The 23,294-nt window shown below is 38.6% G+C and overlaps 1 protein-coding gene across 4 annotated transcripts in view; it reads right to left on the bottom strand.

Annotated features, from left to right (window-relative positions):
* Positions 1–7,298: 7,298 nt before the first annotated feature.
* LOC124622612 (sodium channel and clathrin linker 1-like) overlaps positions 7,299–23,294 on the bottom strand; it is a 118,533-nt gene continuing 102,537 nt past the window's right edge. For all 4 annotated transcript variants that reach the window (XM_047148373.1, XM_047148376.1, XM_047148375.1 and 1 more), the window contains 5 exons: positions 11,968–12,110; positions 8,138–8,373; positions 7,883–8,008; positions 7,677–7,781; positions 7,299–7,596 (listed from right to left, as the gene is read on the bottom strand). In XM_047148373.1, coding sequence (XP_047004329.1) covers positions 7,428–7,596; positions 7,677–7,781; positions 7,883–8,008; positions 8,138–8,373; positions 11,968–12,110 — 779 coding nt within the window. In that variant the 3' untranslated portion in view covers positions 7,299–7,427. The remainder of the gene's footprint in view (positions 7,597–7,676; positions 7,782–7,882; positions 8,009–8,137; positions 8,374–11,967; positions 12,111–23,294) is intronic.

Raw genomic sequence — 23,294 nt, 5'->3', positions numbered from 1 at the left:
CTCACAATCCGCTACAATCAACTGAAGTTGTGTTGCTATTCCTTCACCGTATATGACCTTAGTATTTTGCACCTCCCACTATTTTTCCTTCTACATAATACGTAATCAATTTGGCTTTTATTTTCGCCACTCCTTTATGTTATTAGTTTTTCTCTTTTTCTTTGGAAGTAGGTATTCATAATCACTAGATCAAAAGCCACTGCAAACTCCACTATATTTATTCCTTCCTCATTTCTCTTGCCATACCCGCATCCTCCATGCCACCTCTCTTCCCCACCTTTCCTTCCACCAACATGACCATTTAGATCCCCTCTGACAACCAAAATGATCTCTTGAACAATAAAGTCATGTGAAATTAAGTCTAAATGAGATTTTGAGATTTTCATGTAAATGTTACAAGCCAATCAATAAATGTATTAAAAATAACAAAAAATTAGCAACAAAATTGGTTATATTTATGGGACGGAAAAAAATAAACCAAGTGGGAAGAATCCATCTAGTTATGTCACACACTGCTTTTTGACTACTGCAAAATTTGGGACTTTATTGCAAATGTATCAGCATTTGTTCACTATGATTTTAATCATTTCATCCATGAGTGACATTTCTTTGGGTCTTATACCAATACTTTGGGTTCTCCTATAGCTACCATTATTCTACATACATTTGAACTGCCCATTAAGTAGTTAACAGTACTTATCATTTTGATGTCCATTCCATCACACTTTACTCTTCCATATCCTCTTGACATTCTCCAATGCCTTTCTCAGTGCACAGATTGCACAAACTGTAACGAGTTATGCACCTCACATATTCCTTTTTAAACATAGGACTGCTGTTGGCCCTCATTGTTTGTATGTATGTTGCCTCTTTGGGTTTTACACTGCTCATTTACTGTTTGTCTGGCTCTAAAATGTAGGCCAACAGACATATTCAAGTTTGCATTATTGAAGGCTTTTCTAATCTATGAATGCAGTAAATAATAGTTTTCTAATGTCCAGCATTTTGTCTGTATATGCATATGATGGTTAAATTTATTTTCTAATGAATACAGTAAATAATAGTTTTCTAATGTCCAGCATTTTGTCTGTTTATGCATATGATGGTTAAATTTAATCAAGTAAATGAGCAAAAAGCTGCTAATTTCTAAAAAAGCTGCTGCTTCTCTGGTTATACAAAGTCCCACAAACATATGCTCAGCAACACCAAGGAGAAAATACGAAACCACCATTACAAATCAAAAACAGCACTATATTTTCAAAATTTGGTACCTTTTGCTTATTATATGCACAAACACACACTGCTGCCTTATAACAATACTGCTTGACAAATGGTGGTAAAATTAAGGCACTACTGATAGTACTTGTCCCTGATGGAACAGATTCAGATGTCTGAGGTAAAACTATCCCAGTTTGAATACTGCCGCACTTTACTAAGCATGGTTCTACTCAAGGAAATTAGAAGTGTTAGTCTGCTGTATATTCAAACATCTTGAACAATAGAATAACAGTTCCATCTGATGCAATTCTCCAAGGAATAAAATCTAAGTTAATTTTTTTTTTAAGTTTCCCAAAAGCATCTTTACATTGAAATACAAGGAATTTAGTCTGAAAAAAACATATTTGATTTTATAGATTTAGAAAACACTTTGGATCAAGTTGGAAATAGGGCAATTAAACAAGAATGAAATTGTGTCAATGTCAGTGACATTTGCATATAATAAATAAACAATACATGAAAAAGAATACAATCCCAGTTGGCAGTACAATAGCTAAACTAAATAAATTGCTCGAAAAGTGTTCTGAAACCCCTTGACTAGCACAGTCTGTGTTTCCTTTTTCCTGTCAGAAACCTCTTACTCAATATTCTTCTGATCACAGGACATCTCTATATAGCCATGTAGTGCAGGAAAAGTAAACCTGCATTTTCAGTTCAATCCTAGTCAATTGGCTTTCCAGTCAGTAATAAAATGTGCCTTGGGTACACTGTTTGGTCTGTTGACATACCTAAAAGTTGATTTCAAGCTTAGATTGTGCACATATTAGCATTTTTTGGCACAAAGGATTGTCAACAAGTCATCTGCCTAATTACAGTGTGCCACAACAATGTCATTCAAACATTCAACCACTATTGTGAGAGACAGAGCATCGAAGATTGCCTTTTAAGAGCTTCCTGCTGTCAATGACAGCAGCAAATGAGCATTGCCATAAAGGTTAAACTACCAGCACAAAAAAAAGTTGTATAATTAATTTTTGCTTTTTAGCAGGCACATGTCTGCAAACCTGGTATACACAAAACTCTCCATGACACTGTACTGTAGCACATTGCAAGAGAAGTCAAAACAAAACGACAGAGCCTATCAATAAAGTCAATTGTTGGCGGTAATTCATTATCTGCATTTGAAGGGGAGTGACACCACAGCAATCCGTGCTGAGTGCATGGAAGTGCGTGACAACAATGTACATCATATGCCACAGTGGTTAGCTGGCATACACACTTCCACAGTGGGCAAACAAGTGTGAAGACAGAGAACAAAGTGCCAGAGTGCATATCTGTGAAATATTGGGCAACACAAATGAGGTGGAGGATCTGGTGCTCAAAGACCTGTGTACCATAATCAATGTTAAGGTGGAAAAATTAAAAATCAATCATGAATCAGTTTTCGTCTTACATAACATTTTGAACACAACGAAGGTCTCCACATGCTAGGTTTTGTGATTGCTCATACAACCAAAAAGCCTGCTGAACCAATGCAGCAGCCGAAATGTTGCAGCTGTGTCAAGCAATTCAGATGACTCCGTAAGTCACCTAATCACCAAGGATGAGTGCTGGATGCATTACTATGGCCCTGACACAAGGGAGTAAAGCAGGCAATGGAAATTTTTGGATTCATCTTTGCCAAAAAAGATGACTGAACCATCATTGAGATTTTGCTTGTAAGTAGCAAAACGTTGCAGGAGCATATTATTGACATCTGGCTTGGTTACACGCGGGTGTTAAGAGTCACAGAAAACTGCTCAAGGGAATGTTTCCATTCCATGACAATGCCCAGTCATTCTGCACAAGACAGTCAGACAATAAACGACTGTGTGGCAGACATTTTAAGAATGGCTATGAAGTGATTTTTGAGGTGGAACATTTCCTGAACAGCCAAAATTTTATGACAACCCCTGGTATCTGTAAACTTCGTGGGCTTCAGTTCCATGAGGTGGCGGGTGGGGTTAAGAAGGAATAAGCTTCATGAAACCACCAAAATTTAACTTCACTGTCAAATAAAGACAACACAATAACTAAAGGAAAGGCAGTCTGTCTGAAAGTGCAAGTCATTCCAATAACCTTGAATAACTTGCTTCCCTACACACTGTGTGATATGCATTGTAACATGCTAACATCATCCTTAGCATTCTGTTCACAAGATCGTTGCATCTCAAGCTTGGCTTAGTTTTGGTGGTAGCTTTCCTGCAGGGACCCAGTGTGTAAGAAAGGTTCCAGTGCAGACATACAGCAAATTTCAATGTGTCCCAAGTGAATTTACTATGGTTCATGTCAGTAGATTCCACATTCTATTCCATTCGGTCAATTCCTGAGGCTTGGAGTGCACAAGCATTATCTGTTAAAAGACATTCCAATTGCAAAAATGTTGGTAGGGCTGGACAACAGGAGGATTCTCTTTTACTAGCACATAACCATCAAATTACCTAGCAAAAAGTGAGAACTGTCTGATATCCATAAATGCAGCTGCCCCAAACCATGAATTACACATGAGGCTGTGTGCCTGAAATGTGCATTGGTGCATCCCACCTTAATACACTCTACAGCAGGCTGTTCCAGCTCGTCGGCTCCGTTGTGAGCTGCGGAGCGCTCCCTGCTCCAGGGAGCCGTGTCACTCGCTGTGACCATTCAATTGGGCCGGCACGTTGCACGGCTGGCTGAGGCAGGCGGCAAGGCGAGCGTTTTGATGTACCAGCTGCATCTTATAAGATCCACAACCTGCGTCTTATAAGATCCACAACCTCATACTCTTAGCTGCTAAGACGTGGTGACATGCTACACCAGGAAATACAAGGTTCAGGAAATAAATAAGAAACAACTGTTTTACAAGAAATTGCATACTAAATTTATTGGGCCTCTGTAGCTTGACATTTTCTTTTCATTACAAGATCGGAAATATCAGGCGTCAAAGTGCTCGAAGGGTAAGTGCGGAGGATGGCCTTCATTGTTGCATCCTGAAGAAACGATCGTTCCTTACTTTTTACTCTCTTCATTGCTGAGAAACGCTGCTCACAACAAAACATAGATCCAAACATGCACATGATCTGAGCGGCATCGTTGTGAAGCTTGGGAAATGTTTTTTGCTGTAATGGACGATACCATCATGACAAATCGAATGTGTTGTAGTACCTCTCTTTCAACAAAGTTGAATTTTGCAAATCAGTTATCTCCAATTGAAGTGACGATGACAAGTCATCGGGATAAACTGAAAAAGGAGTGCTGAACACCTTAAGTTTCATTTCCAAACTAGTGAGGTCTCGGAATCATGTTTCAAATGACGTGATGAGCTGCTTTAACTTTGTTTGGTAATAGCCGAAAGTAGTACCTTCAGGTAGTTTTAAAGAAGCAAGATGATTGCAGAACGTTAAATGTCCATTACTCATCTGCCTCTCAAATAAACTTAACTTTTCCATGAACGCTTTGATCTGGTCGTGCACATCAATGATTAGCTGCCCTTTGCCCTGCAATGACAGATTTAAATTAATCAGATGCATACTTATGTCAGCTAGGAACGCTAGGTCTGATATCCATTTTATATCTTTCAGACAACGCATTTCTTCCCCTTTCATTTCAAGAAAAAGGGATATTTCCTCACGAACAGCAAAGAAAACATCAAGAACTTTGCCCTGACTCAGCCAACGAACTGTACTGTGGTAAGGTATATCCCCATACTCCGCTTCCATATCTTTCAGGAATCCTTTGAATTGGCGATGATTCATACTGTGACGCCGCACAAAATTCACACAGTTCACGACATCACTTCACGACATCTTTCATTACGCCACCTAGCTCTACTGTTTCTGCACACGGTGCCTATTGGTGAATAAAGCAATGAAGAGTCAAAATGTCTTTCCTGAATTCGTCCCTGAGTTTATTTTTCAAACGAGAAGCAAAATCCTGGTGACGCCCGATCATTTGTGATGCACCGTCTGTCGCTACAGAATGGAGCTTATCCCACGGAAAATTCATATTGTCCACTGATTTACAAACAGCTTCAAAAATGTTACGTCCTGTTGCGATGTGATCGAGTGGTACCACATCCAAGAGTTCTTCAGTTACTTGCAGCTCCATGTCGACACCACGCTCAAAGACTGCAAGTAGTCCGACATGTCAGTGCTTTCATCAAGCGCTAGCGAAAATACAACAAAGCTGTCCGCCTTTTTCCTGAGCTGTGTCTCTAGATCCGCTGTCATGTCCAGGATTCGACGAGATATTGTTTGCTTCGACAGGCAAACCCTTTCAACTGCCTGCACCTCCCTTGGAAACAAACATTCTGGAACCGCTACCATGCACGATTTCACGAGTGGTCCCACCGAAAACGGCTTGCCACTCGTCGCAATGATGATAGCGACCCTGTAGCTTGCTCGAATTGCAGACTCAGTAGTGTTTTTTCCGCTCCCATTCACCTGAAAATTATAAACGCATTACAGAATGTAATGGATGTTTTAATACCCTCCGTATTACGAAACCGTTTTTAAACGTAGGTCTCCTGGTATGTCGTTCTTAAGCCTGGCTACCAGTTCTCTGTGTGCAGCGCCTTCTACCTGATCGTAGAGCGCTGCGTGAAGACGTATATAATGTCGTTGTATATTGTACCTCTTCGCAGAATTATATACTTTATCACATACAAGACACTGCGGACGACTATCCCTCTCAATGAATAGAAAGGTATCCTCCAATAGAGGTACAGGGCTTTCGCGGCTAGTCATAGCTGTCATTGAACACGGATTATTGCATCAGTTGCGGCTGCATGCGGCCAGGGGGCAGTGAGTTCGCTTTCCCCCTCCACGTGGGCTCCGAGCTGCCGCAGTGAGCGCTCCGGCTCCCTGGAGCTCTGTTGGAACAGCCTACTCTACAGTGATGGTCAGATGTCAGACTCGTACAATTAAGATCTTCACTAACGCATACAACTACAAACAGAACACATTGCTACATTCCATTCTTGGTTTTCCTGTTTGATTTTGAACACTTACCTTCAAAATCCAAAAAGATGCATAAGTGTAATTTTACAAAACTGTAGTGATGCCTTTTTTTGGTTTATGGAAGCAAGAGTTGGATAAATAAGAAGAAAGATGACACCAAAATACAAGGGGCAGAAGATTAGATTCTTCAGGAAAATGATGGTTTGCACAAGAATCTTATCTAATCAGAAACGAAACCACTTGTAACTAGTTGAATGTGTATACTATTAAAGAGAGAATAACTGAACACACACACACACACGCACAGTGAAAATAACACGTCAACAGAATGAGGGATAAAGATAACTTAAGACAATCATAAAGCACACCATTCTTTCAATATTCCACACAAATGCATTTTCTGAAGCATTGTACTTAGCCATCCCCTTTTAGGTAAATTACCTGTACACCCAATGTATCTGAAAGTGGAATTTTAAGTTCAATCTTCTGACCTTAGGAGAGAAGGTTAAAATTTGATTCTGGAAAAACTGTTACCTCCATCTTAAAACATCCCACTTCTCTCATAAGACAAATAACTCTGAACAGCAATGAGATATCTTTTGTTGTATGTGCTTGCAAGAATAAAACCATTTTGTTGAGTTAAATAGGTGACACCTGCTTTTATTCAGACATCATTAAGTTACTACCTGCATTGTAGATGCAATTTTCAGTGTCCACCAGTTACCAGAGAGCTTTTAACATCCCGCTATTAATGAAAGGTAGAGGGTTTTTATACTGGCTTCAAGTGCCAAATGGGGATGTTAGACTGGTCTGGGAGAGGCAGTTGGGCGTGGCAAGAGGTGTATTAACAGTGAGTGCAATCAATAGTGTAAGGGCAATTTCCTTATTTAATTTTTGAGTAGTATTGTTTTCTACAGCCTTTTCTTCTTTTTTGCACAATGGACTCACCAGTTTCTAAAGTTAGCTTCTGTTATCCTATAGTAAATTTTACTTAAATCACCACCTACCCCTAATTTCTGAGACAGAGAGATGATTTAACTAATAATCCATTTTTATTCAATAAATTTCATGATTATTTATTTTATTACAAAAACATATGATAGTACATAAATTACAATGCAATTATTAGAAAATCACTAGAATAGCATATCCCTGCATTATTTTCATTAGATTATGTGTCAAAAGAGAAAATAAGGAAGAATAAAAGACTAATGCACTTACAACACAAGAACATTAGGTACTATTGTCTAACCGAGTATGGTCAAAAGCCATCTCTCGTGATGTTCTCTGCAATTCTTTTTCTAAAAATCTATTTCGAATCTTCAGTTCATTTCTTTGCCGTTGCAGATTCTTTATTCGAGATTCAAATTTCTCGGTGAGGCTTAATACTGTGTTCTCCCACCTGAAAGATTTAATTGAAGTTGAATATCAAGTGTTATTTGTCTGTGGAATTTTCATATTCATAAAATAAATTTTTATTACTTGTTTTTTAAAGATATTTGTGCATTGAGGTGATGCTGAAGTTCACTAGTTGCCACCAATTCTTTTTTCTTTAGTTCCTGTAAACTAGTTAATAAACTGCCTTCCCTGTAAGCATAAATGAGATTAGTTCTTTGAATGAAAATGATTGATAGATAAATTTCAACAAATTGATATAAATGAGCAGCACTTGACCATATTCAGCTTACTTAATGCTATGAAGAGCTGTTTTGTTCTCGCCAGACTGTGCTTTTAATAATGCTACAGTTAGTTCTGCAACATGCTGTTCTAAGCTTAAATACTGTTGCATTTGTTCCTGTATCTCCAATGTGTGCCTATTTACCATCAGTAAGAGAAAAAGTTCATGAGATATCACAGAGGCATCAGATTTCTGAGAGACATTAAGTCGTATCATGTTATGTACAAAACCATCATTTTTAAATTTTTTTGCCAGATTCAATTACCTCTCTTGGATGTGCTGAATTCTTGTAAGGAGCTCATCCTTTTCTTTGGAAATCTGCAGCTTATCTTTCTCTGCTTTATGTAGTTGTTGATATAGAGCTTTGAGATTTTCTTCTGTGTGTTTGTTGCTATTTACTGCAAATATCATTTTTTCTGTGTGTACTTTTCTCAGTTCTTCTTCAAGCTTCTTGCATTCCTCCTGAGCCTTTTCAAGTTTCTCACTTTGTTCTTTAAGATTCTGTTAATATTTCATACTACATTATACACGATAAACATCACTTTCATTTACTTAGTACTAAGCTTTTGCAACATAATGCATAAACAAAATCAAAATATTGGCTTTTCCACACTATTAACATAAGATTTTGAGATAAAAACAAGGGTGTGACAGAAGACATGGTTTATACTATTGAGACACCAGTGAGGATTTGATAATCTGCACAACTCTCACACACATATATTGTATGTATAAGTGGCAATCAAAAAGTTTCCATTTGAGGACATTCCTGCAGAAACAGGAATAGAATAGAATATTTATTCACCTTTGAACATTTTCATGTGCAGTTAGTATCGTCATAAAAAAATCTATACATTTATAACTATAATATTACAGTGATTTTCTATGGATCCTTACCTAATTATGTTACAAGGAGACAGTTGCATGTGTAAATACTTTAGGAAAGTACACTGTTGTACCAACTGATCACTTTTTGAAAGCCTAATACAGTATGCGCGGTATATGCAACGTATCACGACTCCAGTGCCGTTTTAAATTAGACATTCAAGAAATCATTTGCACTGGAGAAACATGTAAACACACCATCATTCGACCATCAGACAGAGTCCTGTATGGATGAGACAACTGAAAGATTAGAAAGCAAATAAATCACCAGGTACGGATGGAATCCCAATTCGGTTTTACAAAGAGTACTCGACAGAACTGGCCCCCTACCTAGCCTTCATTTACCATGAATCTCCCACCCAACACAAAGTCCCAAACGACTGGAAAAAAGTACAGTTGACTTCAGCATATAAGAAGAGTAAAAGAATGGATCTGCAAAATTACAGACCAATGCCCCTTAACTTCAGTTTGCTGCAGACTCCTTGAACATATTCTCAGTCTGAATTTATTAAACTTTCTTGAGACTGAGAAGCTTATGTCCTTGAATGAGCAAGGTTAAAGAAAGCATCGCTCTTGTGAAACTTAGCTTGCACTTTTCTGTGAATTATGGATGAAGTGCAACAGGCAGATTCCATAGATCTAGAATTCCAGAAAGCATTTGACATGACGCCCCATTGCAGGGTGTTAACAAAGGTATGAGCATATGGAATAAGTTCACAGATATGTGAGTGGCTCCAAAACTTCTTTAATCATAGAACCAAGTATGTTGTCCTCGATGGTAAATATTCATCAGAGACAATGGTATCGTCAGAAGTGCCCCAGGGAAATGTTATGGGACCGCTGTTGTTCTCTGTACACTTAAATGATCTGACAGACAGGATGGGCTGCAATCTGCAGTTGTTTACCGATGATGTTGTGGCGTATGGTAAGGGGTCGAAGTTGAGTTACTGCCAAAAGATACAAGATGACTTAGACCTAAAATTTCTATTTTCTGTGATGAATAAAACATAGTTCTACACATGGAAAAATGTAAGTTAATGCAGATGATTAGGAAGAACAAACCTATAATGTCCGGATACAGTGTTACTGGTGTCCTGCTTGACACATTCGAGTCGTTTAAATATCTGGGCATAATGTTGCAAAGCGATATAAAATGGAATGAGCATGTGAAAACTGTGGTAGGGAAGGTGAATGCTCGACTTTGGTTTATTAGGAGAATTTTAAGAAAGAGTGGTTTACCTGTAAAAGAGGCCGCATATAGGATGCTGGTGCAATCTATTCTTGAGTGCTGCTTGAGTGTTTGGTATTCGTACCAGATCAGACTGAAGGGAGACATCGAAGCAGTTCAGAGGCAGGCCACTAGATTTGTTACTGGTAGGTTCAAACCACACATAAGTGTTACATAGATGCTTCTGGAACTCAAATGGGAATCCCTGGAGTGGAGGTGATGTTCTTTCCAAGAAATACTATTGAGAACATTTAGAGAACTGGTATTTGAAGTTGACTGCCAAACAATTCTACTGCCAAAAACATACATTGCGTGTAAGGGCCACGAAGATAAGAGATGAGAAATTAGGGCTCATACAAAGGCATATACACAGTTGTTTTTCCTCACTCTATTTGCTAGTGGAACATGAAAGGAAATGACTAGTAGTGGTACAGGGTACCCTCCGCCACACATCATATGGTCGCTTGCAGAGTATGTATGTAGATGTGTATAAGCACTGACTTGTAGCCAAGTGAATGGTATGGCATTCGAGTCTTTCCAACAAGTGTGCAGTAAATGGGAAAATGTGAACTAAAACGACATTATTACCAAATGCATCCAAGCATTTTCATGGCTGCTGAAGGACAAGCACCAGCAGACAGCAATCAGAGAACGAAGAATGTGTATGGTGCAGCATGTCTGTTGAAAACTGCTGTTAGGGAATGATGTGCCGAGTTCCATGCTGGTTGCAATTCAACACAAGATGCCGGTTGATGTGGGAGGCCAGCCAACTCAAATGAAAGACATTCAAACACCTGCTCTACATACGCTCTCTTCCCGCGCAATTATTATGTCTTCAGTCCTTTGAAAAAGGCTTCGAAGGGTCAACAATTCCTGTTGAATGAGGATGTGCAGCAGACAGTTACGGATGTTTTTGCGCAGTTGGATTCACTGTTTTACTAAATGGGTATTTTCAACCTGGTGAATCAGTGGGATGATTCAGTGTTTTTGTGAATTTCTGTGTTTTGGCCAAATCTGTGTAGTTCTTAGAGGTTTTTTTTTTACAAAATTCAGTATTTATTTATTTATTTATTTATTTTTTTTCAAATTCAATGGCATTTTTGCTGGACTTAGTGGTGCTTTTTTTGTCCAATTTGGTGGAGTTTTTTTGTCAAATTTGGTGTCACTTTCTGGCAAATTGGTAGTTCTTTTCCTAATTTCTGTGCTATATATGCCGCCAAAACAGAAATTGTTATGCAGGAAACCGAACTCATTTTAAGATCATATATGAACCCCCAGCCTTGAAGAGGTGAGAAGCCAATATGCAGTTTTAACATTCAGTAACTATCAGTTATGAGTATTAGAAAATTGCTGACCTTATTTTTATAATATTTTTATACACTGCAAAGCTATAAATTATGCAATATATCATAAAAGTTGCCAATTTTGCATTACTTTGCTAAAAACTGCTAATTTTGCATTATCATTTTCATGAAATTTTCCTGTCCCTACATCTACACAGTCATAATAAACACATGTAACCACCTGCAACACCGTGACCTTGATCTTTTAGCACAGTTGCCCCAGCTGAGAAGTATAATGTGCCAGGCAAGCAAGAGGTGCTGATGTAATGGGCAATGAGAGGCCACCCATCAATTTGCTACAAATGAATTTGTCTATCCTCATTTTTATTTATTATTTCCATCCTACAAGGATTGTCACTTGAGCAACATTTTCATGTTTATATTCTTGCATCCTTATGGATATGACAAATATATGCATCGTTGATCAAAATTGGCCAAAATATAGCTTATCACGGCAAAAGTTTGCAGAAATATGAACTATCACTAAAAAGGCTTAAATATGACTTTATATGCACAATAAAAATATGTTTTTCTGTACTATAATACCCAGATTCATTCATAAATTGTTGTAAAATTCACTCTAAAGTTCAGAAAAAAATATGACTTGTCATTAAAGTCTGGGTCCTAATTACAGCTTACCATTTCAAGGTTTCGCATATCGCGAAGAAAAATTTCCATTTTAGAATTACAGTGCTTTTTCACTAAGTCAGTTTCCTTCTTCACATTCTTGTTAACTTCTTCAGATACATTTTGCAGAGCTTTCTGGAGCTGAACATTCTCTTCTGTTTTTTAAAGATAAATAAAAGTCACTGATTGAACAACACTGCATTTTCATTATTTTTTATTCCTTAGAATTGGCATAACATTGCTCCAATCTAGGTACATATCATTAAATTAAATGAATAATAATTAAGTACAGTGAACAATTACAATAGCAATAGTAATAGTGACAATAATAATAAAATAATAATTGGCAGTGACTTTGAAAAGGTTGTTATTCGACTGGGTGTTGTGTGATGTCCTTAGGTTAGTTAGGTTTAAGTAGTTCTAAGTTCTAGGGGACTGATGACCATAGATGTTAAGTCCCATAGTGCTCAGAGCCATTTGAACCGTTTGGTTGTTATTCTTGTCTACACGTAAATCGATTTTATTATCAGATATGACTTTCAAAGACATGCAAATTGTTGAAAATCTTATCAGTTCACTGTCAAACATGAAGCATTATTGCCTACTTCCAGATGTGGTGTCAATGTCGTACAAACTGAAACCTTTTAAGTTTGTAGTTTGAGTAGAACTTGCAACACAACCAGAGAGATACCCAGATTGATATCTAATTAGAGGGAGTAAACTGTAAAACTAAAAAGTGTTTACACTGCATTTGGGAAGTTTCACTGGCAGGCAGTACTGTCTGCTTGTTGGCAAAACCCAGTATAAAAAAAAAAGTATGGACGATGACACAAAGTGCAAGTTCAGATTCAGAAAGGATATAGAAGGAAATTGGCTGTGCACTTTCACAGGAACCGTCCTAGTATTCATCAAAAGCTACTAAAGTCTATACCACCAAGCATTTTTCTAGAATATTAGTGAAATAATCTAATATTTGAGTTACAGTGAAACTGCATCAAAGAGAAATTTAACTGAGAAAACAAATAAATAGTGAGAGAGAAATGTTTGCCAGTACTTAACTTCAGGAGGTGTAATGTACAGTATTGCCAACACACATGTATATAAATAAACGAGATGTTCTACTTAGCTTTTGGAACTAGTAGTTCCTTCATTGGAAAGGAGTGAGAGATAGGCTGAAGAAGGTTGAAAAGGAAGGACATGTATTCCAAGATGAGGGAGACTCAACTGCAGTGAGGAGAAGGGTAGACAAAGATGAAGGGGGATCTCTCTGAGAAAGTGGCCAGATATGGTATATTGGTAACCACTGTGTCAGGTTCAGTCCAGAGGCAAGAAGAGCAGAGTGAGAAGTAAAGAGTCATGCTGCAGAGCATGTTCAGTGGCTGGTACAGGGTGTCCAATGAGGACAGCTCTTCTATCTTCACTCATCCTTCAGTCAATTTAGTGGTGGTAATACCTTTATAAAATGCTATGTAGTGAACACGTTAGCTGATATACATGAATTATTTTGCAAGTTGCTCTGTCTTTGATATTAGAGGATTTACCAGTGGTGGGGCTGGACTACATGGTAGTGGGTTAGTGGGTGACTGCAGCAAGTTCTACAGGGAGAATGGGGGCGGGGGATGATTGAATGGGTAGCAACCTTGGGGTAAGGATAATGGTTTGGGATGGTCTTATGGTTAAACTAGGATATTAACAGAGCAACATTAGGTGTGTAATGTGGGGAGAATAACAGTGAGAGAGAGTCTCATTTCAGGATTTGATTTGAGAATGTTAGTCTTGATGGAGTAAATTATTGAAGCAGTCAAAGCTTTGGCAGTACTAGGTGAAAAGGGGGGTTGCTTCTCAGTTTTTTGGAAGTGGGAACTGTTTTACTCAAGAGTGTGAGAGTAGGATACAGCTCGAGAGATATGTTTTCGAATAAGATCTGGGAGGTACTTTAAATTCTTCTGGATCTGCAGCATTATAGATGTCTTGTAAGGACATTATACACTGAAGAGCCAAAGAAATTGGTACACCTGCCTAATATCGTTTAGGACCCCTGCGAGCAAGCGGAAGTGCCGCAACACAATGTGGTATAGACTTGACGAATGTCTGAAGTAGTGCTGGAGGGAACTCGCACCATGAATCCTGCAGGGCTGTCCATAAATCAATAAGAGTATGAGGGGGTGAGGATCTCTTCTGAATAGCATCCCAGATATGCGCAGTAATGTTCATGTCTGGGGAGTCTGGTGGCCAGTGGAAGTGTTTAAACTCAGGACTGTTTTCCTGGAGCCACTCATTAACAATTCTGGATGTGTGGGGTGTCACATTGTCCTGCTGGAATTGCCCAAGACCATCAGAAAGCACAATGGACATGAAAGGATGCAGGTGATCATACTGGATGCGTATTTACATTTCACCTGTCAGAGTCGTATCTAAATATATCAGGGAGTCCATATCACTCCAACTGCACATGCCCCACACCATTACAGAGCCTCCACCAGCCTGAACAGTCCCCCCCTGACATGCAGGATCCATGCATTTGTGAGATTGTCTCTGTATCAGTAAACGTCCATCTGCTTGATACAATCTGAAACAAGACTCGTCCGGCCAGCCAACGTGTCTCCAGTCATCAACAGTCAAATTTCATTCTTGACTGGCCCAGGCAGGGTGTAAAGCTTTGTGTCATGCAGTCATCAAGGGTACATGAGTGGTCCTTTTCGCCAACAGCCCATGCCAATGATGTTTCGTTGAATGGTTCACATGCTGACACTTGTTGATGGCCCAGCCACTGAAATCTGAGCAATTTGCAGAAGGTTGAATGATTCTCTTCAGTTGCCATTGGTCCTGTTCTTGCAGGATGTCAGAAATCTGATGTTTTACCAGATTCCTGATATTCACGCTACTCTCGTGAAATGGTCATATGGGAAAATCCCCACTCCATCACTACCTCGGAGATGCTGTGTCCCATCGCCCATGCACCAACTATAGCATCACACTCGAACCCACTTAAATCTTGATAACCTGCAATTGTAGCAGCAGTAACCAATCTAACAACTACACCAGACACTTGCTGTCTTACATAGACATAGTCAATTGCAGCGCCATATTCTGCCTGTTTACATATCTCTGTATTTGATGGTGGTGGTGGTTTTAGGGTGTACAACTACAGTGGTCATTAGCTCTCTGTATTTTAAAATGTCTGTGTATATACCAGTTTCTTTGGTGCTACAGTTTATGCATAGTAAGCTAAACCACTGAGATATTCAAAGACTTTTTAAAAGACTTATTTTCTGGTGATACAAACTTATTTCAACTTCTTGGCCATTGTCAAGCAATCTGCAGACATAAGGAGTTGTTACTGCATATCTCTATGTCTATTCATAACTAATAACAATTTCTTGTATCTCTGTTGTAGGGCTTACTTCCATAACATTGGTAAACCTTTTGCTGTATAATACTTTGTATTGCTGCATACTGTAGATGCAGCGCAGACGAAATTGTTATTCTTTAAATATTTAATGATTCTGCAGTGAAATTTATTGCTGAGCAATTTCGCAAAGAGCTAGTTAAGATTTTCTGTAAGTCTGTCAGCTTCAATTGAAGTGAGATTGAATTGATGGTGACCAGGAGGATTACAGGTAGGAGGGGAATGGATGCTTGGGGAAGTTATTGTTGTCCTATAAGTAGGGTGGGAGGCTCTGTGTGATGAGTTGGAGGTGCTGGTCAACCAGGACTGAAATGTGTTTGGTGGGGTCTTTAATGCCAGCTATTGCAGATGGTCAATATGGTTGTATTTGCGTATTTTAGGAAGTAGGTAGAAAGTGGATGTGTGTTGATCAGGATGGGCATGGAGTTCTTTAAAAAGCAGTTATGAGTCCTTGTGAGGGACCTAGGGTTTGCAGGATTTCCTGCTGCTCAGCCTGGGTGGAAGGAATGGAGTCATTAGGAAGAAATTTGTATGTTGAAGGAGTCCAAGAATTGATAGTGCTGCTCTTTCACCTACCCCAGTCAAGTACTACGGTAGTCAAGCCCTTATCCATATGGCAAATAATGACAGAGTGGTGTGCCTTCAGGTAATAGAAAGCTACGGACTCAGGTCAAAGGTTTGGAATTCCAGTGATATTTCTCAGGAGTGTCTGAGGGGCAATGTTGGAAGTGAAAAACTTATGGAATGCCTGGAGTGGATGGTTTTGGGGAAGAGAAAAGGTATCCCTTTGGGATTTGGGAAGACCTCTTATAGACTGGATTTCATGCTCATCCTGGCAATTTTGGGTTAGGATTAGGTGATGAAGTAGTATTTCCAGTTGTGGTTCTCATTACATTTGCATGTGGGGTTCAAGATGGGGCCTTTGGAAAGAATGAATGTCTCAGGATCAGTAAATGATCTGGACGAGAGGTTAAGGATTGAATGAGGGCCAGGGTTGTGAGGTTTTGAAGATTGATTAGGGATATAGTTGGGCATGGATGGAAGGTGTGCTGGAGTTGAGTAAGGAGGTCAGGCTGGGCTTCTTCGCCAGGAAGAGGGGTTTTGTTGGTGGCAGTGTTGGGGATGCTAGTTGTAAAAGTGGGAGAGAAAGAGACATGACTTGTGATGTATTTGACTAACAAGATAATATGAGATGTTGGTGATTTCAAGGAGATAAAAAAAGAGAGAGTAGATGTTGGGAGTGGTGGAGGGTACAGGCACTTTAATGGTCAAGTACAAGGTGGGTAAGAGCTAAAGATCAATCAATCTGCAATTTAAAGAAAGCCTGTTGAAATATGAGGTGCAGCCAGAGATGGGGAATTATATTATTTATTTATTCCATGTGATCTGATGGTACACAGTGTGTTGCAGATGTCGGAAAATATTAGTTAACATTGTTAATATATATTATCATATAGTATCATAATGTATTATTTTAAAGTAATGCCGTTGGGAACAGTACCGAAGGTTATGGTGAAAGCAGCAGGTTTCCAGAAGAAATGCAGATATTTACATACAGAGTTAGGAAATCTGTGAGATTACTGAAAAAAATATGAGATGACTTGGAATGGTAAACTTAAATTAGAAAAAAAGTTAGAGCAAGGAGAAGGGTTTCTGAATAAGGACAAATGCAACACTGAAAGAATGCTCACAATATAACAGAAAAGTGGCAGTTGTTAAACATACAGAACACAGTAGCCGAATAAGGAAAGTTGTTGATAAACAGGGGAAAATGAGCGAAAGACATAGAGAGAAGACGGCCAACCAAAGAAATGCATTGCTAAACAATGAAATGAGATAATTAAAGAACTAAAAAGTGTCAAACAAAGAACGGCAATCACCAGTTGTAGAATAAAAGATTGCCAAAGAAAGAAAGAAGATCGCCAAACAAAGAAAAAAGATTGCTAAATAAAGAATAAATATAGTCAAACAAAGAGATGCTGTGGACTACTAAACAGGTTAAAAAGAGATAGCTAAGTGCAGAAGAAAAGCCATCAAAAATGAAGAAAATCACTGAAAATGGAGAAAAGATCACCACTTATGATTTAAAAGCAGGCAATGTTCATTCTTACTGAATTCATTACTATCAATCGTCGATATTATTTTCCCCTGCACAATTGCAAAGAGTTCACTGACCGCTGTAAGGTTATGCAGAACATAGACAGTAAAACTGAAACATGAGACGGTTGTTAAATGTACTGTTGACGTCACTGAAAAGCAAATAAGATTTCAAAGGCATGAGAGAAAACCACCAAATTCAGAAAAACAGTATCAATGCAAGAAAAACTAGTCTATTAATGAAGCAAAAAATATCACTCAACACAAAGAGAAGACTGTTCAACTATGAAAGTGGATAGAAACACAATGAAAGTGGTCTGCAAATCAATGAGAAGATATTTATTTATTACTGGTAGCCTGTTACCTAAGATTTAAATGCAGGCAATGTTCATTCTTACTCAGATTATTACTTTCAACTGTAAATTTTATTTTTCTCTGTACTTCTGTAAGATGAGATTCCTAAACAGAATCAGCAAAATAGTTTGTATCAACTCTGTAGCATTTAAGTCATACTGCAAAAAATAAAAGCACCTTCACAAGAAAGTGATCAAAGCTGCAAACAGGGCTCATAATAATTCCATTATTGGAATCTCTTCAAAGGAATGCAAGTTATTATCAGGTATCAAATGACCAGATTGGAAGGAATGTTTTCAAAACGAAGAAATTGCATTGAATATAAAAGGGGAAAATGGTAGAAAACTTGCACAAAATTGCCAGTCAATTTAATGAGTAATTTTCACAAAATGCAAGTAACAGCCTGCATGACTCTATGAATAAGCAACCTATAATTCCACCAACAGTACTCCTTTACACTTCTTTTTTTTCATCTCTTTCAACAGACTGTGATACTGAAAGTATTTGAAGACAAAATACCGAGAAAATTAAGCCTGCTGGGCACAAAATAAGTCCCTACGCTGACCCCCCCCCCCCCCCCCCCAACCGCCATGAAAAGTGTCAGCTACCTCAGCAAGTCTATGTTCAATACTGTTATTGTATCTCTTCAAAAGAGAATATATATGACCAGTTTAAAGTAATAAAAATTATACCAGTGCATAAGAGAGAGGAAAACACTAATACAACCAATTATCAACCAACAGCTGTAAAATGAGTTTTCTGTAAAGATCTGTGAATGTTTAATGGCTGTAAAGCTAGAGCTATAAAGCTAAAGTTTAACACAAACAATATTACTTCACCTCCATAATTGGATTCACAAAAATTGGTTTAGCACACTTGCCCTCTATGAATTTCTTGACAAAATAGCAAGTTTAATAAATCACATGTAGTTTGCTTAGGTTTATTTCCTGATCGATCCAAAGAGTTTGATATGGACAACAATTGGTTACTCCTTATAAAACCTCAGGAATATCTAATTTGAGAAGCTATCTGTAAATGGTTTTTTAGATATCGACTTTCTTTACTTGGTAACCTACAGTGAACTGCATTGCAAAGGATAGTTCCCATTGTAACACTTATTTGCGCTTCTTCCCATTCCATCTGCATATGGAATACTGGAACAATAATGTCTTAAATGCCTCTGAATGTCTTTAAGTAATACAATTTTTAAGTTTTGTCTCAAGTACAGATAGTGTTGAGGAACAGTGGACAAAGTTCAAAACCATCGTACAATATGCGTTACATGAGTATGTGCCAAGCAAGATCGTAAGAGATGGAAAAGAGCCACTGTGGTACAACAACCAAGTTAGAAAACTGCTGCGGAAGCAAAGGGAACTTCACAGCAAACATAAACATAGCCAAAGCCTTGCAGACAAACAAAAATTACGCGAAGCGAAATGCAGTGTGATGAGGGCTATGCGAGAGGGATTCAATGAATTCGAAAGTAAAGTTCTATGTACTGACTTGACAGAAAATCCTAAGAAATTTTGGTCTTATGTCAAAGTGGTAGGTGGATCAAAACAAAATGTCCAGACACTCTGTGACCAAAATGGTACTGAAACAGAGGATGACAGACTAAAGGCCGAAAAACTAAGTGTCTTTTTCCAAAGCTGTTTCACAGAGGAAGACTGCACTGTAGTTCCTTCTCTAGATTGTCGCACAGATGACAAAATGGTAGATATCGAAATAGACGACAGAGGGATAGAGAAACAATTAAAATCGCTCAAAAGAGGAAAGGCCGCTGGACCTGATGGGATAACAGTTCGATTTTACACAGAGTACGTGAAGGAACTTGCCTCCCTTCTTTCAGCGGTGTACCGTAGGTCTCTAGAAGAGCGTAGCGTTCCAAAGGATTGGAAAAGGGCACAGGTCATCCCCGTTTTCAAGAAGGGTCGTCGAACAGATGTGCAGAACTATAGACCTATATCTCTAACGTTGATCAGTTGTAGAGTATTGGAACACGTATTATGTTCGAGTATAATGACTTTCCTGGAGACTAGAAATCTACTCTGTAGGAATCAGCATGGGTTTCAAAAAAGACCGTCGTGTGAAACCCAGCTTGCGCTATTCGTCCACGAGACTCAAAGGACCATAGACACAGGTTCACAGGTAGATGCCGTGTTTCTTGACTTCCGCAAGGCGTTCGAACAGTTATTCACAGTCATTCAATGAACAAAGTAAGAGCATATGGACTATCAGACCAATTGTGTGATTGGATTGAAGAGTTCCTAGACAACAGAACGCAGCATGTCATTCTCAATGGAGAGAAGTCTTCCGGTGTGCCGCAGGGGAGTGTCATAGGACCGTTGCTATTCACAATATACATAAATGACCTTGTGGATGACATCGGAAGTTCACTGAAGCTTTTTGCAGATGATGCTGTGGTGTATCAAGAGGTTGTAACAATGGAAAATTGTACTGAAATGCAGGAGGATCTGCAGCGACTTGACGCATGGTGCAGGGAATGGCAATTGAATCTCAATGTAGACAAGTGTAATGTGCTGTGAATACATAGAAAGAAAGATCCCTTATCATTTAGCTACAAAATAGCAGGTCAGCAACTGGAAGCAGTTAATTCCATAAATTATCTGGGAGTACGCATTAGGAGTGGTTTAAAATGGAATGATCATATAAAGTTGATCGTCGGTAAAGCAGATGCCAGACTGAGATTCATTGGAAGAATCCTAAGGAAATGCAATCTGAAAACAAAGGAAGTAGGTTACAGTACGCTTGTTTGCCCACTGCTTGAATACTGCTCAGCAGTGTGGGATCCGTACCAGATAAGGTTGATAGAAGAGATAGAGAAGATCCAATGGAGAGCAGCGCGCTTCGTTACAGGATAATTTAGTAATCGCGAAAGCGTTACGGAGATGATAGATAAACTCCAGTGGAAGACCCTGCAAGAGAGACACTTAGTAGCTCGGTACAGGCTTTTGTTGAAGTTTCGAGAACATACCTTCACTGAAGAGTCAAGCAGTATATTGCTCCCTCCTACGTATATCTTGTGAAGAGACCATGAGGATAAAATTAGAGAGATTAGAGCCCACACAGAAGCATACTGACAATCCTTCTTTCCACAAACAATACAAGATTGGAATAGAAGGGAGAACCGATAGAGGTACTCAGGGTACCCTCCGCCACACACCGTCAGGTGGCTTGTGGAGTATGGATGTAGATGTAGATCTTTTCTTCATGGTCCCTACAGGATCAGTTTGTATGGGGTTGTAATATATTCCTAGATTACTCATTTAAAGTTGGTTCTTGTAAGTAGACTTTCACCACATGCTTTTATGAATGATGCAGTTTTATCCAGAGAAGTCGCAATGTTAGAACATTGTAGCAAAATACAGGATGACCTGCAGAAGATCAACACTTTGTGCAGGGATTAACAGTTGACCTTCAACATAAACAAGTGTGAAGTATTGCGTGTGAATAGGTAGAAAGAGACTTTACTGTATGATTACACCATTGTAGAACAATCACTGGATCATTCATTAAATATCTCTCCCTTCAAACTGTAATAAGAGCTGGACAACTGAAGTAAGAAATTACAGCAGCAAAAGTACAAAAACCTTCAACAATTCACTACCAATAGAAAAATGGTGTGAAGTGTATTACAGCGCAAAAATGTGGGATCTGAATACATTCCTTTACTAATTCCATATTGCTTCTCCTTTTAAACTGAAACATATTAAATCAAAATAACGTAAAAGGAAGCCAAACGTTTAACAGATGGCATACAAATTTCTTGTGAAAGGAAAAAATCTGTTGTTGTTGTGGTCTTCAGTCCAGAGACTGGTTTGATGAAGGTCTCCATGCTACTCTGTCCTGTGCAAGCTTCTTCATGTCACAGTACCTACTGCATCCTACATCCTTCCAAATCTGTTTGGTGTATTCATCTCTTGGTCTCCCTCTACAATTTTTACCCTCCGTGCTGCCCTCCAATACTAAATCTAAAAAAAATACTAAAAAAATCTATCATCTGCCAAAATGAGAGGTACCAGTACATAAAGCAATGTGTCAAAATCCAGAAGAAAGTTATAGTACAAGCCAAATGCATGGTTAATGTCAATTATGTGGCAACATCTGGAAACAAAGCAAAGGCACACTTACTAAAATATTTAAGCTCGCTATTGACTGAAGTAAAATTCCACTTCCATGTGCTCCCTTGAAATTGCATGACATCAAACATTTTGAAAACTCAAGAGCAATTGGTCATTATCAATTGCTGTTAGCCACTACTGCTATCAACGTGTGGTGATCTTCTTCAGTACTGGAATCCAAATAGCTTTCAGCTCCATACCCTCCTCCTTACATTTAAATGTGTTTATTAATCTCTATGACTTCTCTGTGCTGCCTTTCATAATACTCACATGTGGTTGCCAGTACCTAAGTCTTATCAAACAGGAACTGGTGGTCTCCTGGCTACAAGTCATTTCTGCCACACCTGATCCACATGAGAGCAGTAGTCAATAGCAAGCTAGGATGTGCATCAGGGCTTCAAAAAAGCTACAACACCCCCCTCTCCCTCCCTCCATCCCCTTGAAGACATCCTCCGCATACGGAGATGAAACATTAGGTTTCAACAAACAACTCACACAACCACTGCATAATGGCCTGGAACATTTTAATAAATGTGACCTTCCAAGCCACGAAAATTTACATTTTACAAACCAAAGGCAATGTGCTATGTTGTAGGAATTAAAACAAATCAACTGATTCATGAACACAAGAACACAGCTTTCATTCTCAACAACTTCAGTGCCACAAACCCACAGCAAATTTAAAATATATTCAATACTTACTATGCAAATATTGTGAAGAAGCTACTACAAAGCATCATTAAACCCTTACACAATACAAAAAATAAAATAAAATGTTCAGCAGCCTCTACATTCTTTTGGAAAATCAATTCTGACAACATTACATTAAGCACGAAGAATAAAAATCAACTTAAATTGATGAAATTCTTGGGTTTATCATACAGACTTGCACAAGTAAAATGGTTGTCCACAATCTGCATTTACACAATTACTCTGCAGTTCAGACTTAAGTATTTGGCAGAGTGTTCGCAGAAAACTTTCAGACTATTCCTTGACTTTAAAGTTTTGGAAACATTTCTGTAATTGGAGAGAAGCAGAAATTGGTACAAAATGCTAAAAATCAAATAAAAACAGTCTTGATCATGTTTTCAACCCTTTACTCAGACTATCTTCAAACTTTTCCCCACCATTTTGGCTGCTGGTGGCAGCAGATAGAGCGAGATCCATAGAAGTAAGGATGGCACTGCAGTGACATCCTTACTTCGACGGCGCCTTGAAGATGGTCTGAGGAAAGGGCCCAACCGGCTGCTAAAGAATAAAAATATGAAAGTGCAATCAAGACTGTTTTTATCAGAATTTTAGTATTTATAGACTATTCCATTCTTGGATAGCGTTTG

Source organism: Schistocerca americana, chromosome 7 (assembly GCF_021461395.2).
Source record: "Schistocerca americana isolate TAMUIC-IGC-003095 chromosome 7, iqSchAmer2.1, whole genome shotgun sequence".
In the NCBI taxonomy this organism is placed as follows: Eukaryota; Metazoa; Arthropoda; class Insecta; order Orthoptera; family Acrididae; genus Schistocerca; species Schistocerca americana.
The sequence above is the reverse complement of the archived record's forward strand: the minus strand, read 5'-3'. Positions and strand labels throughout refer to the sequence as shown.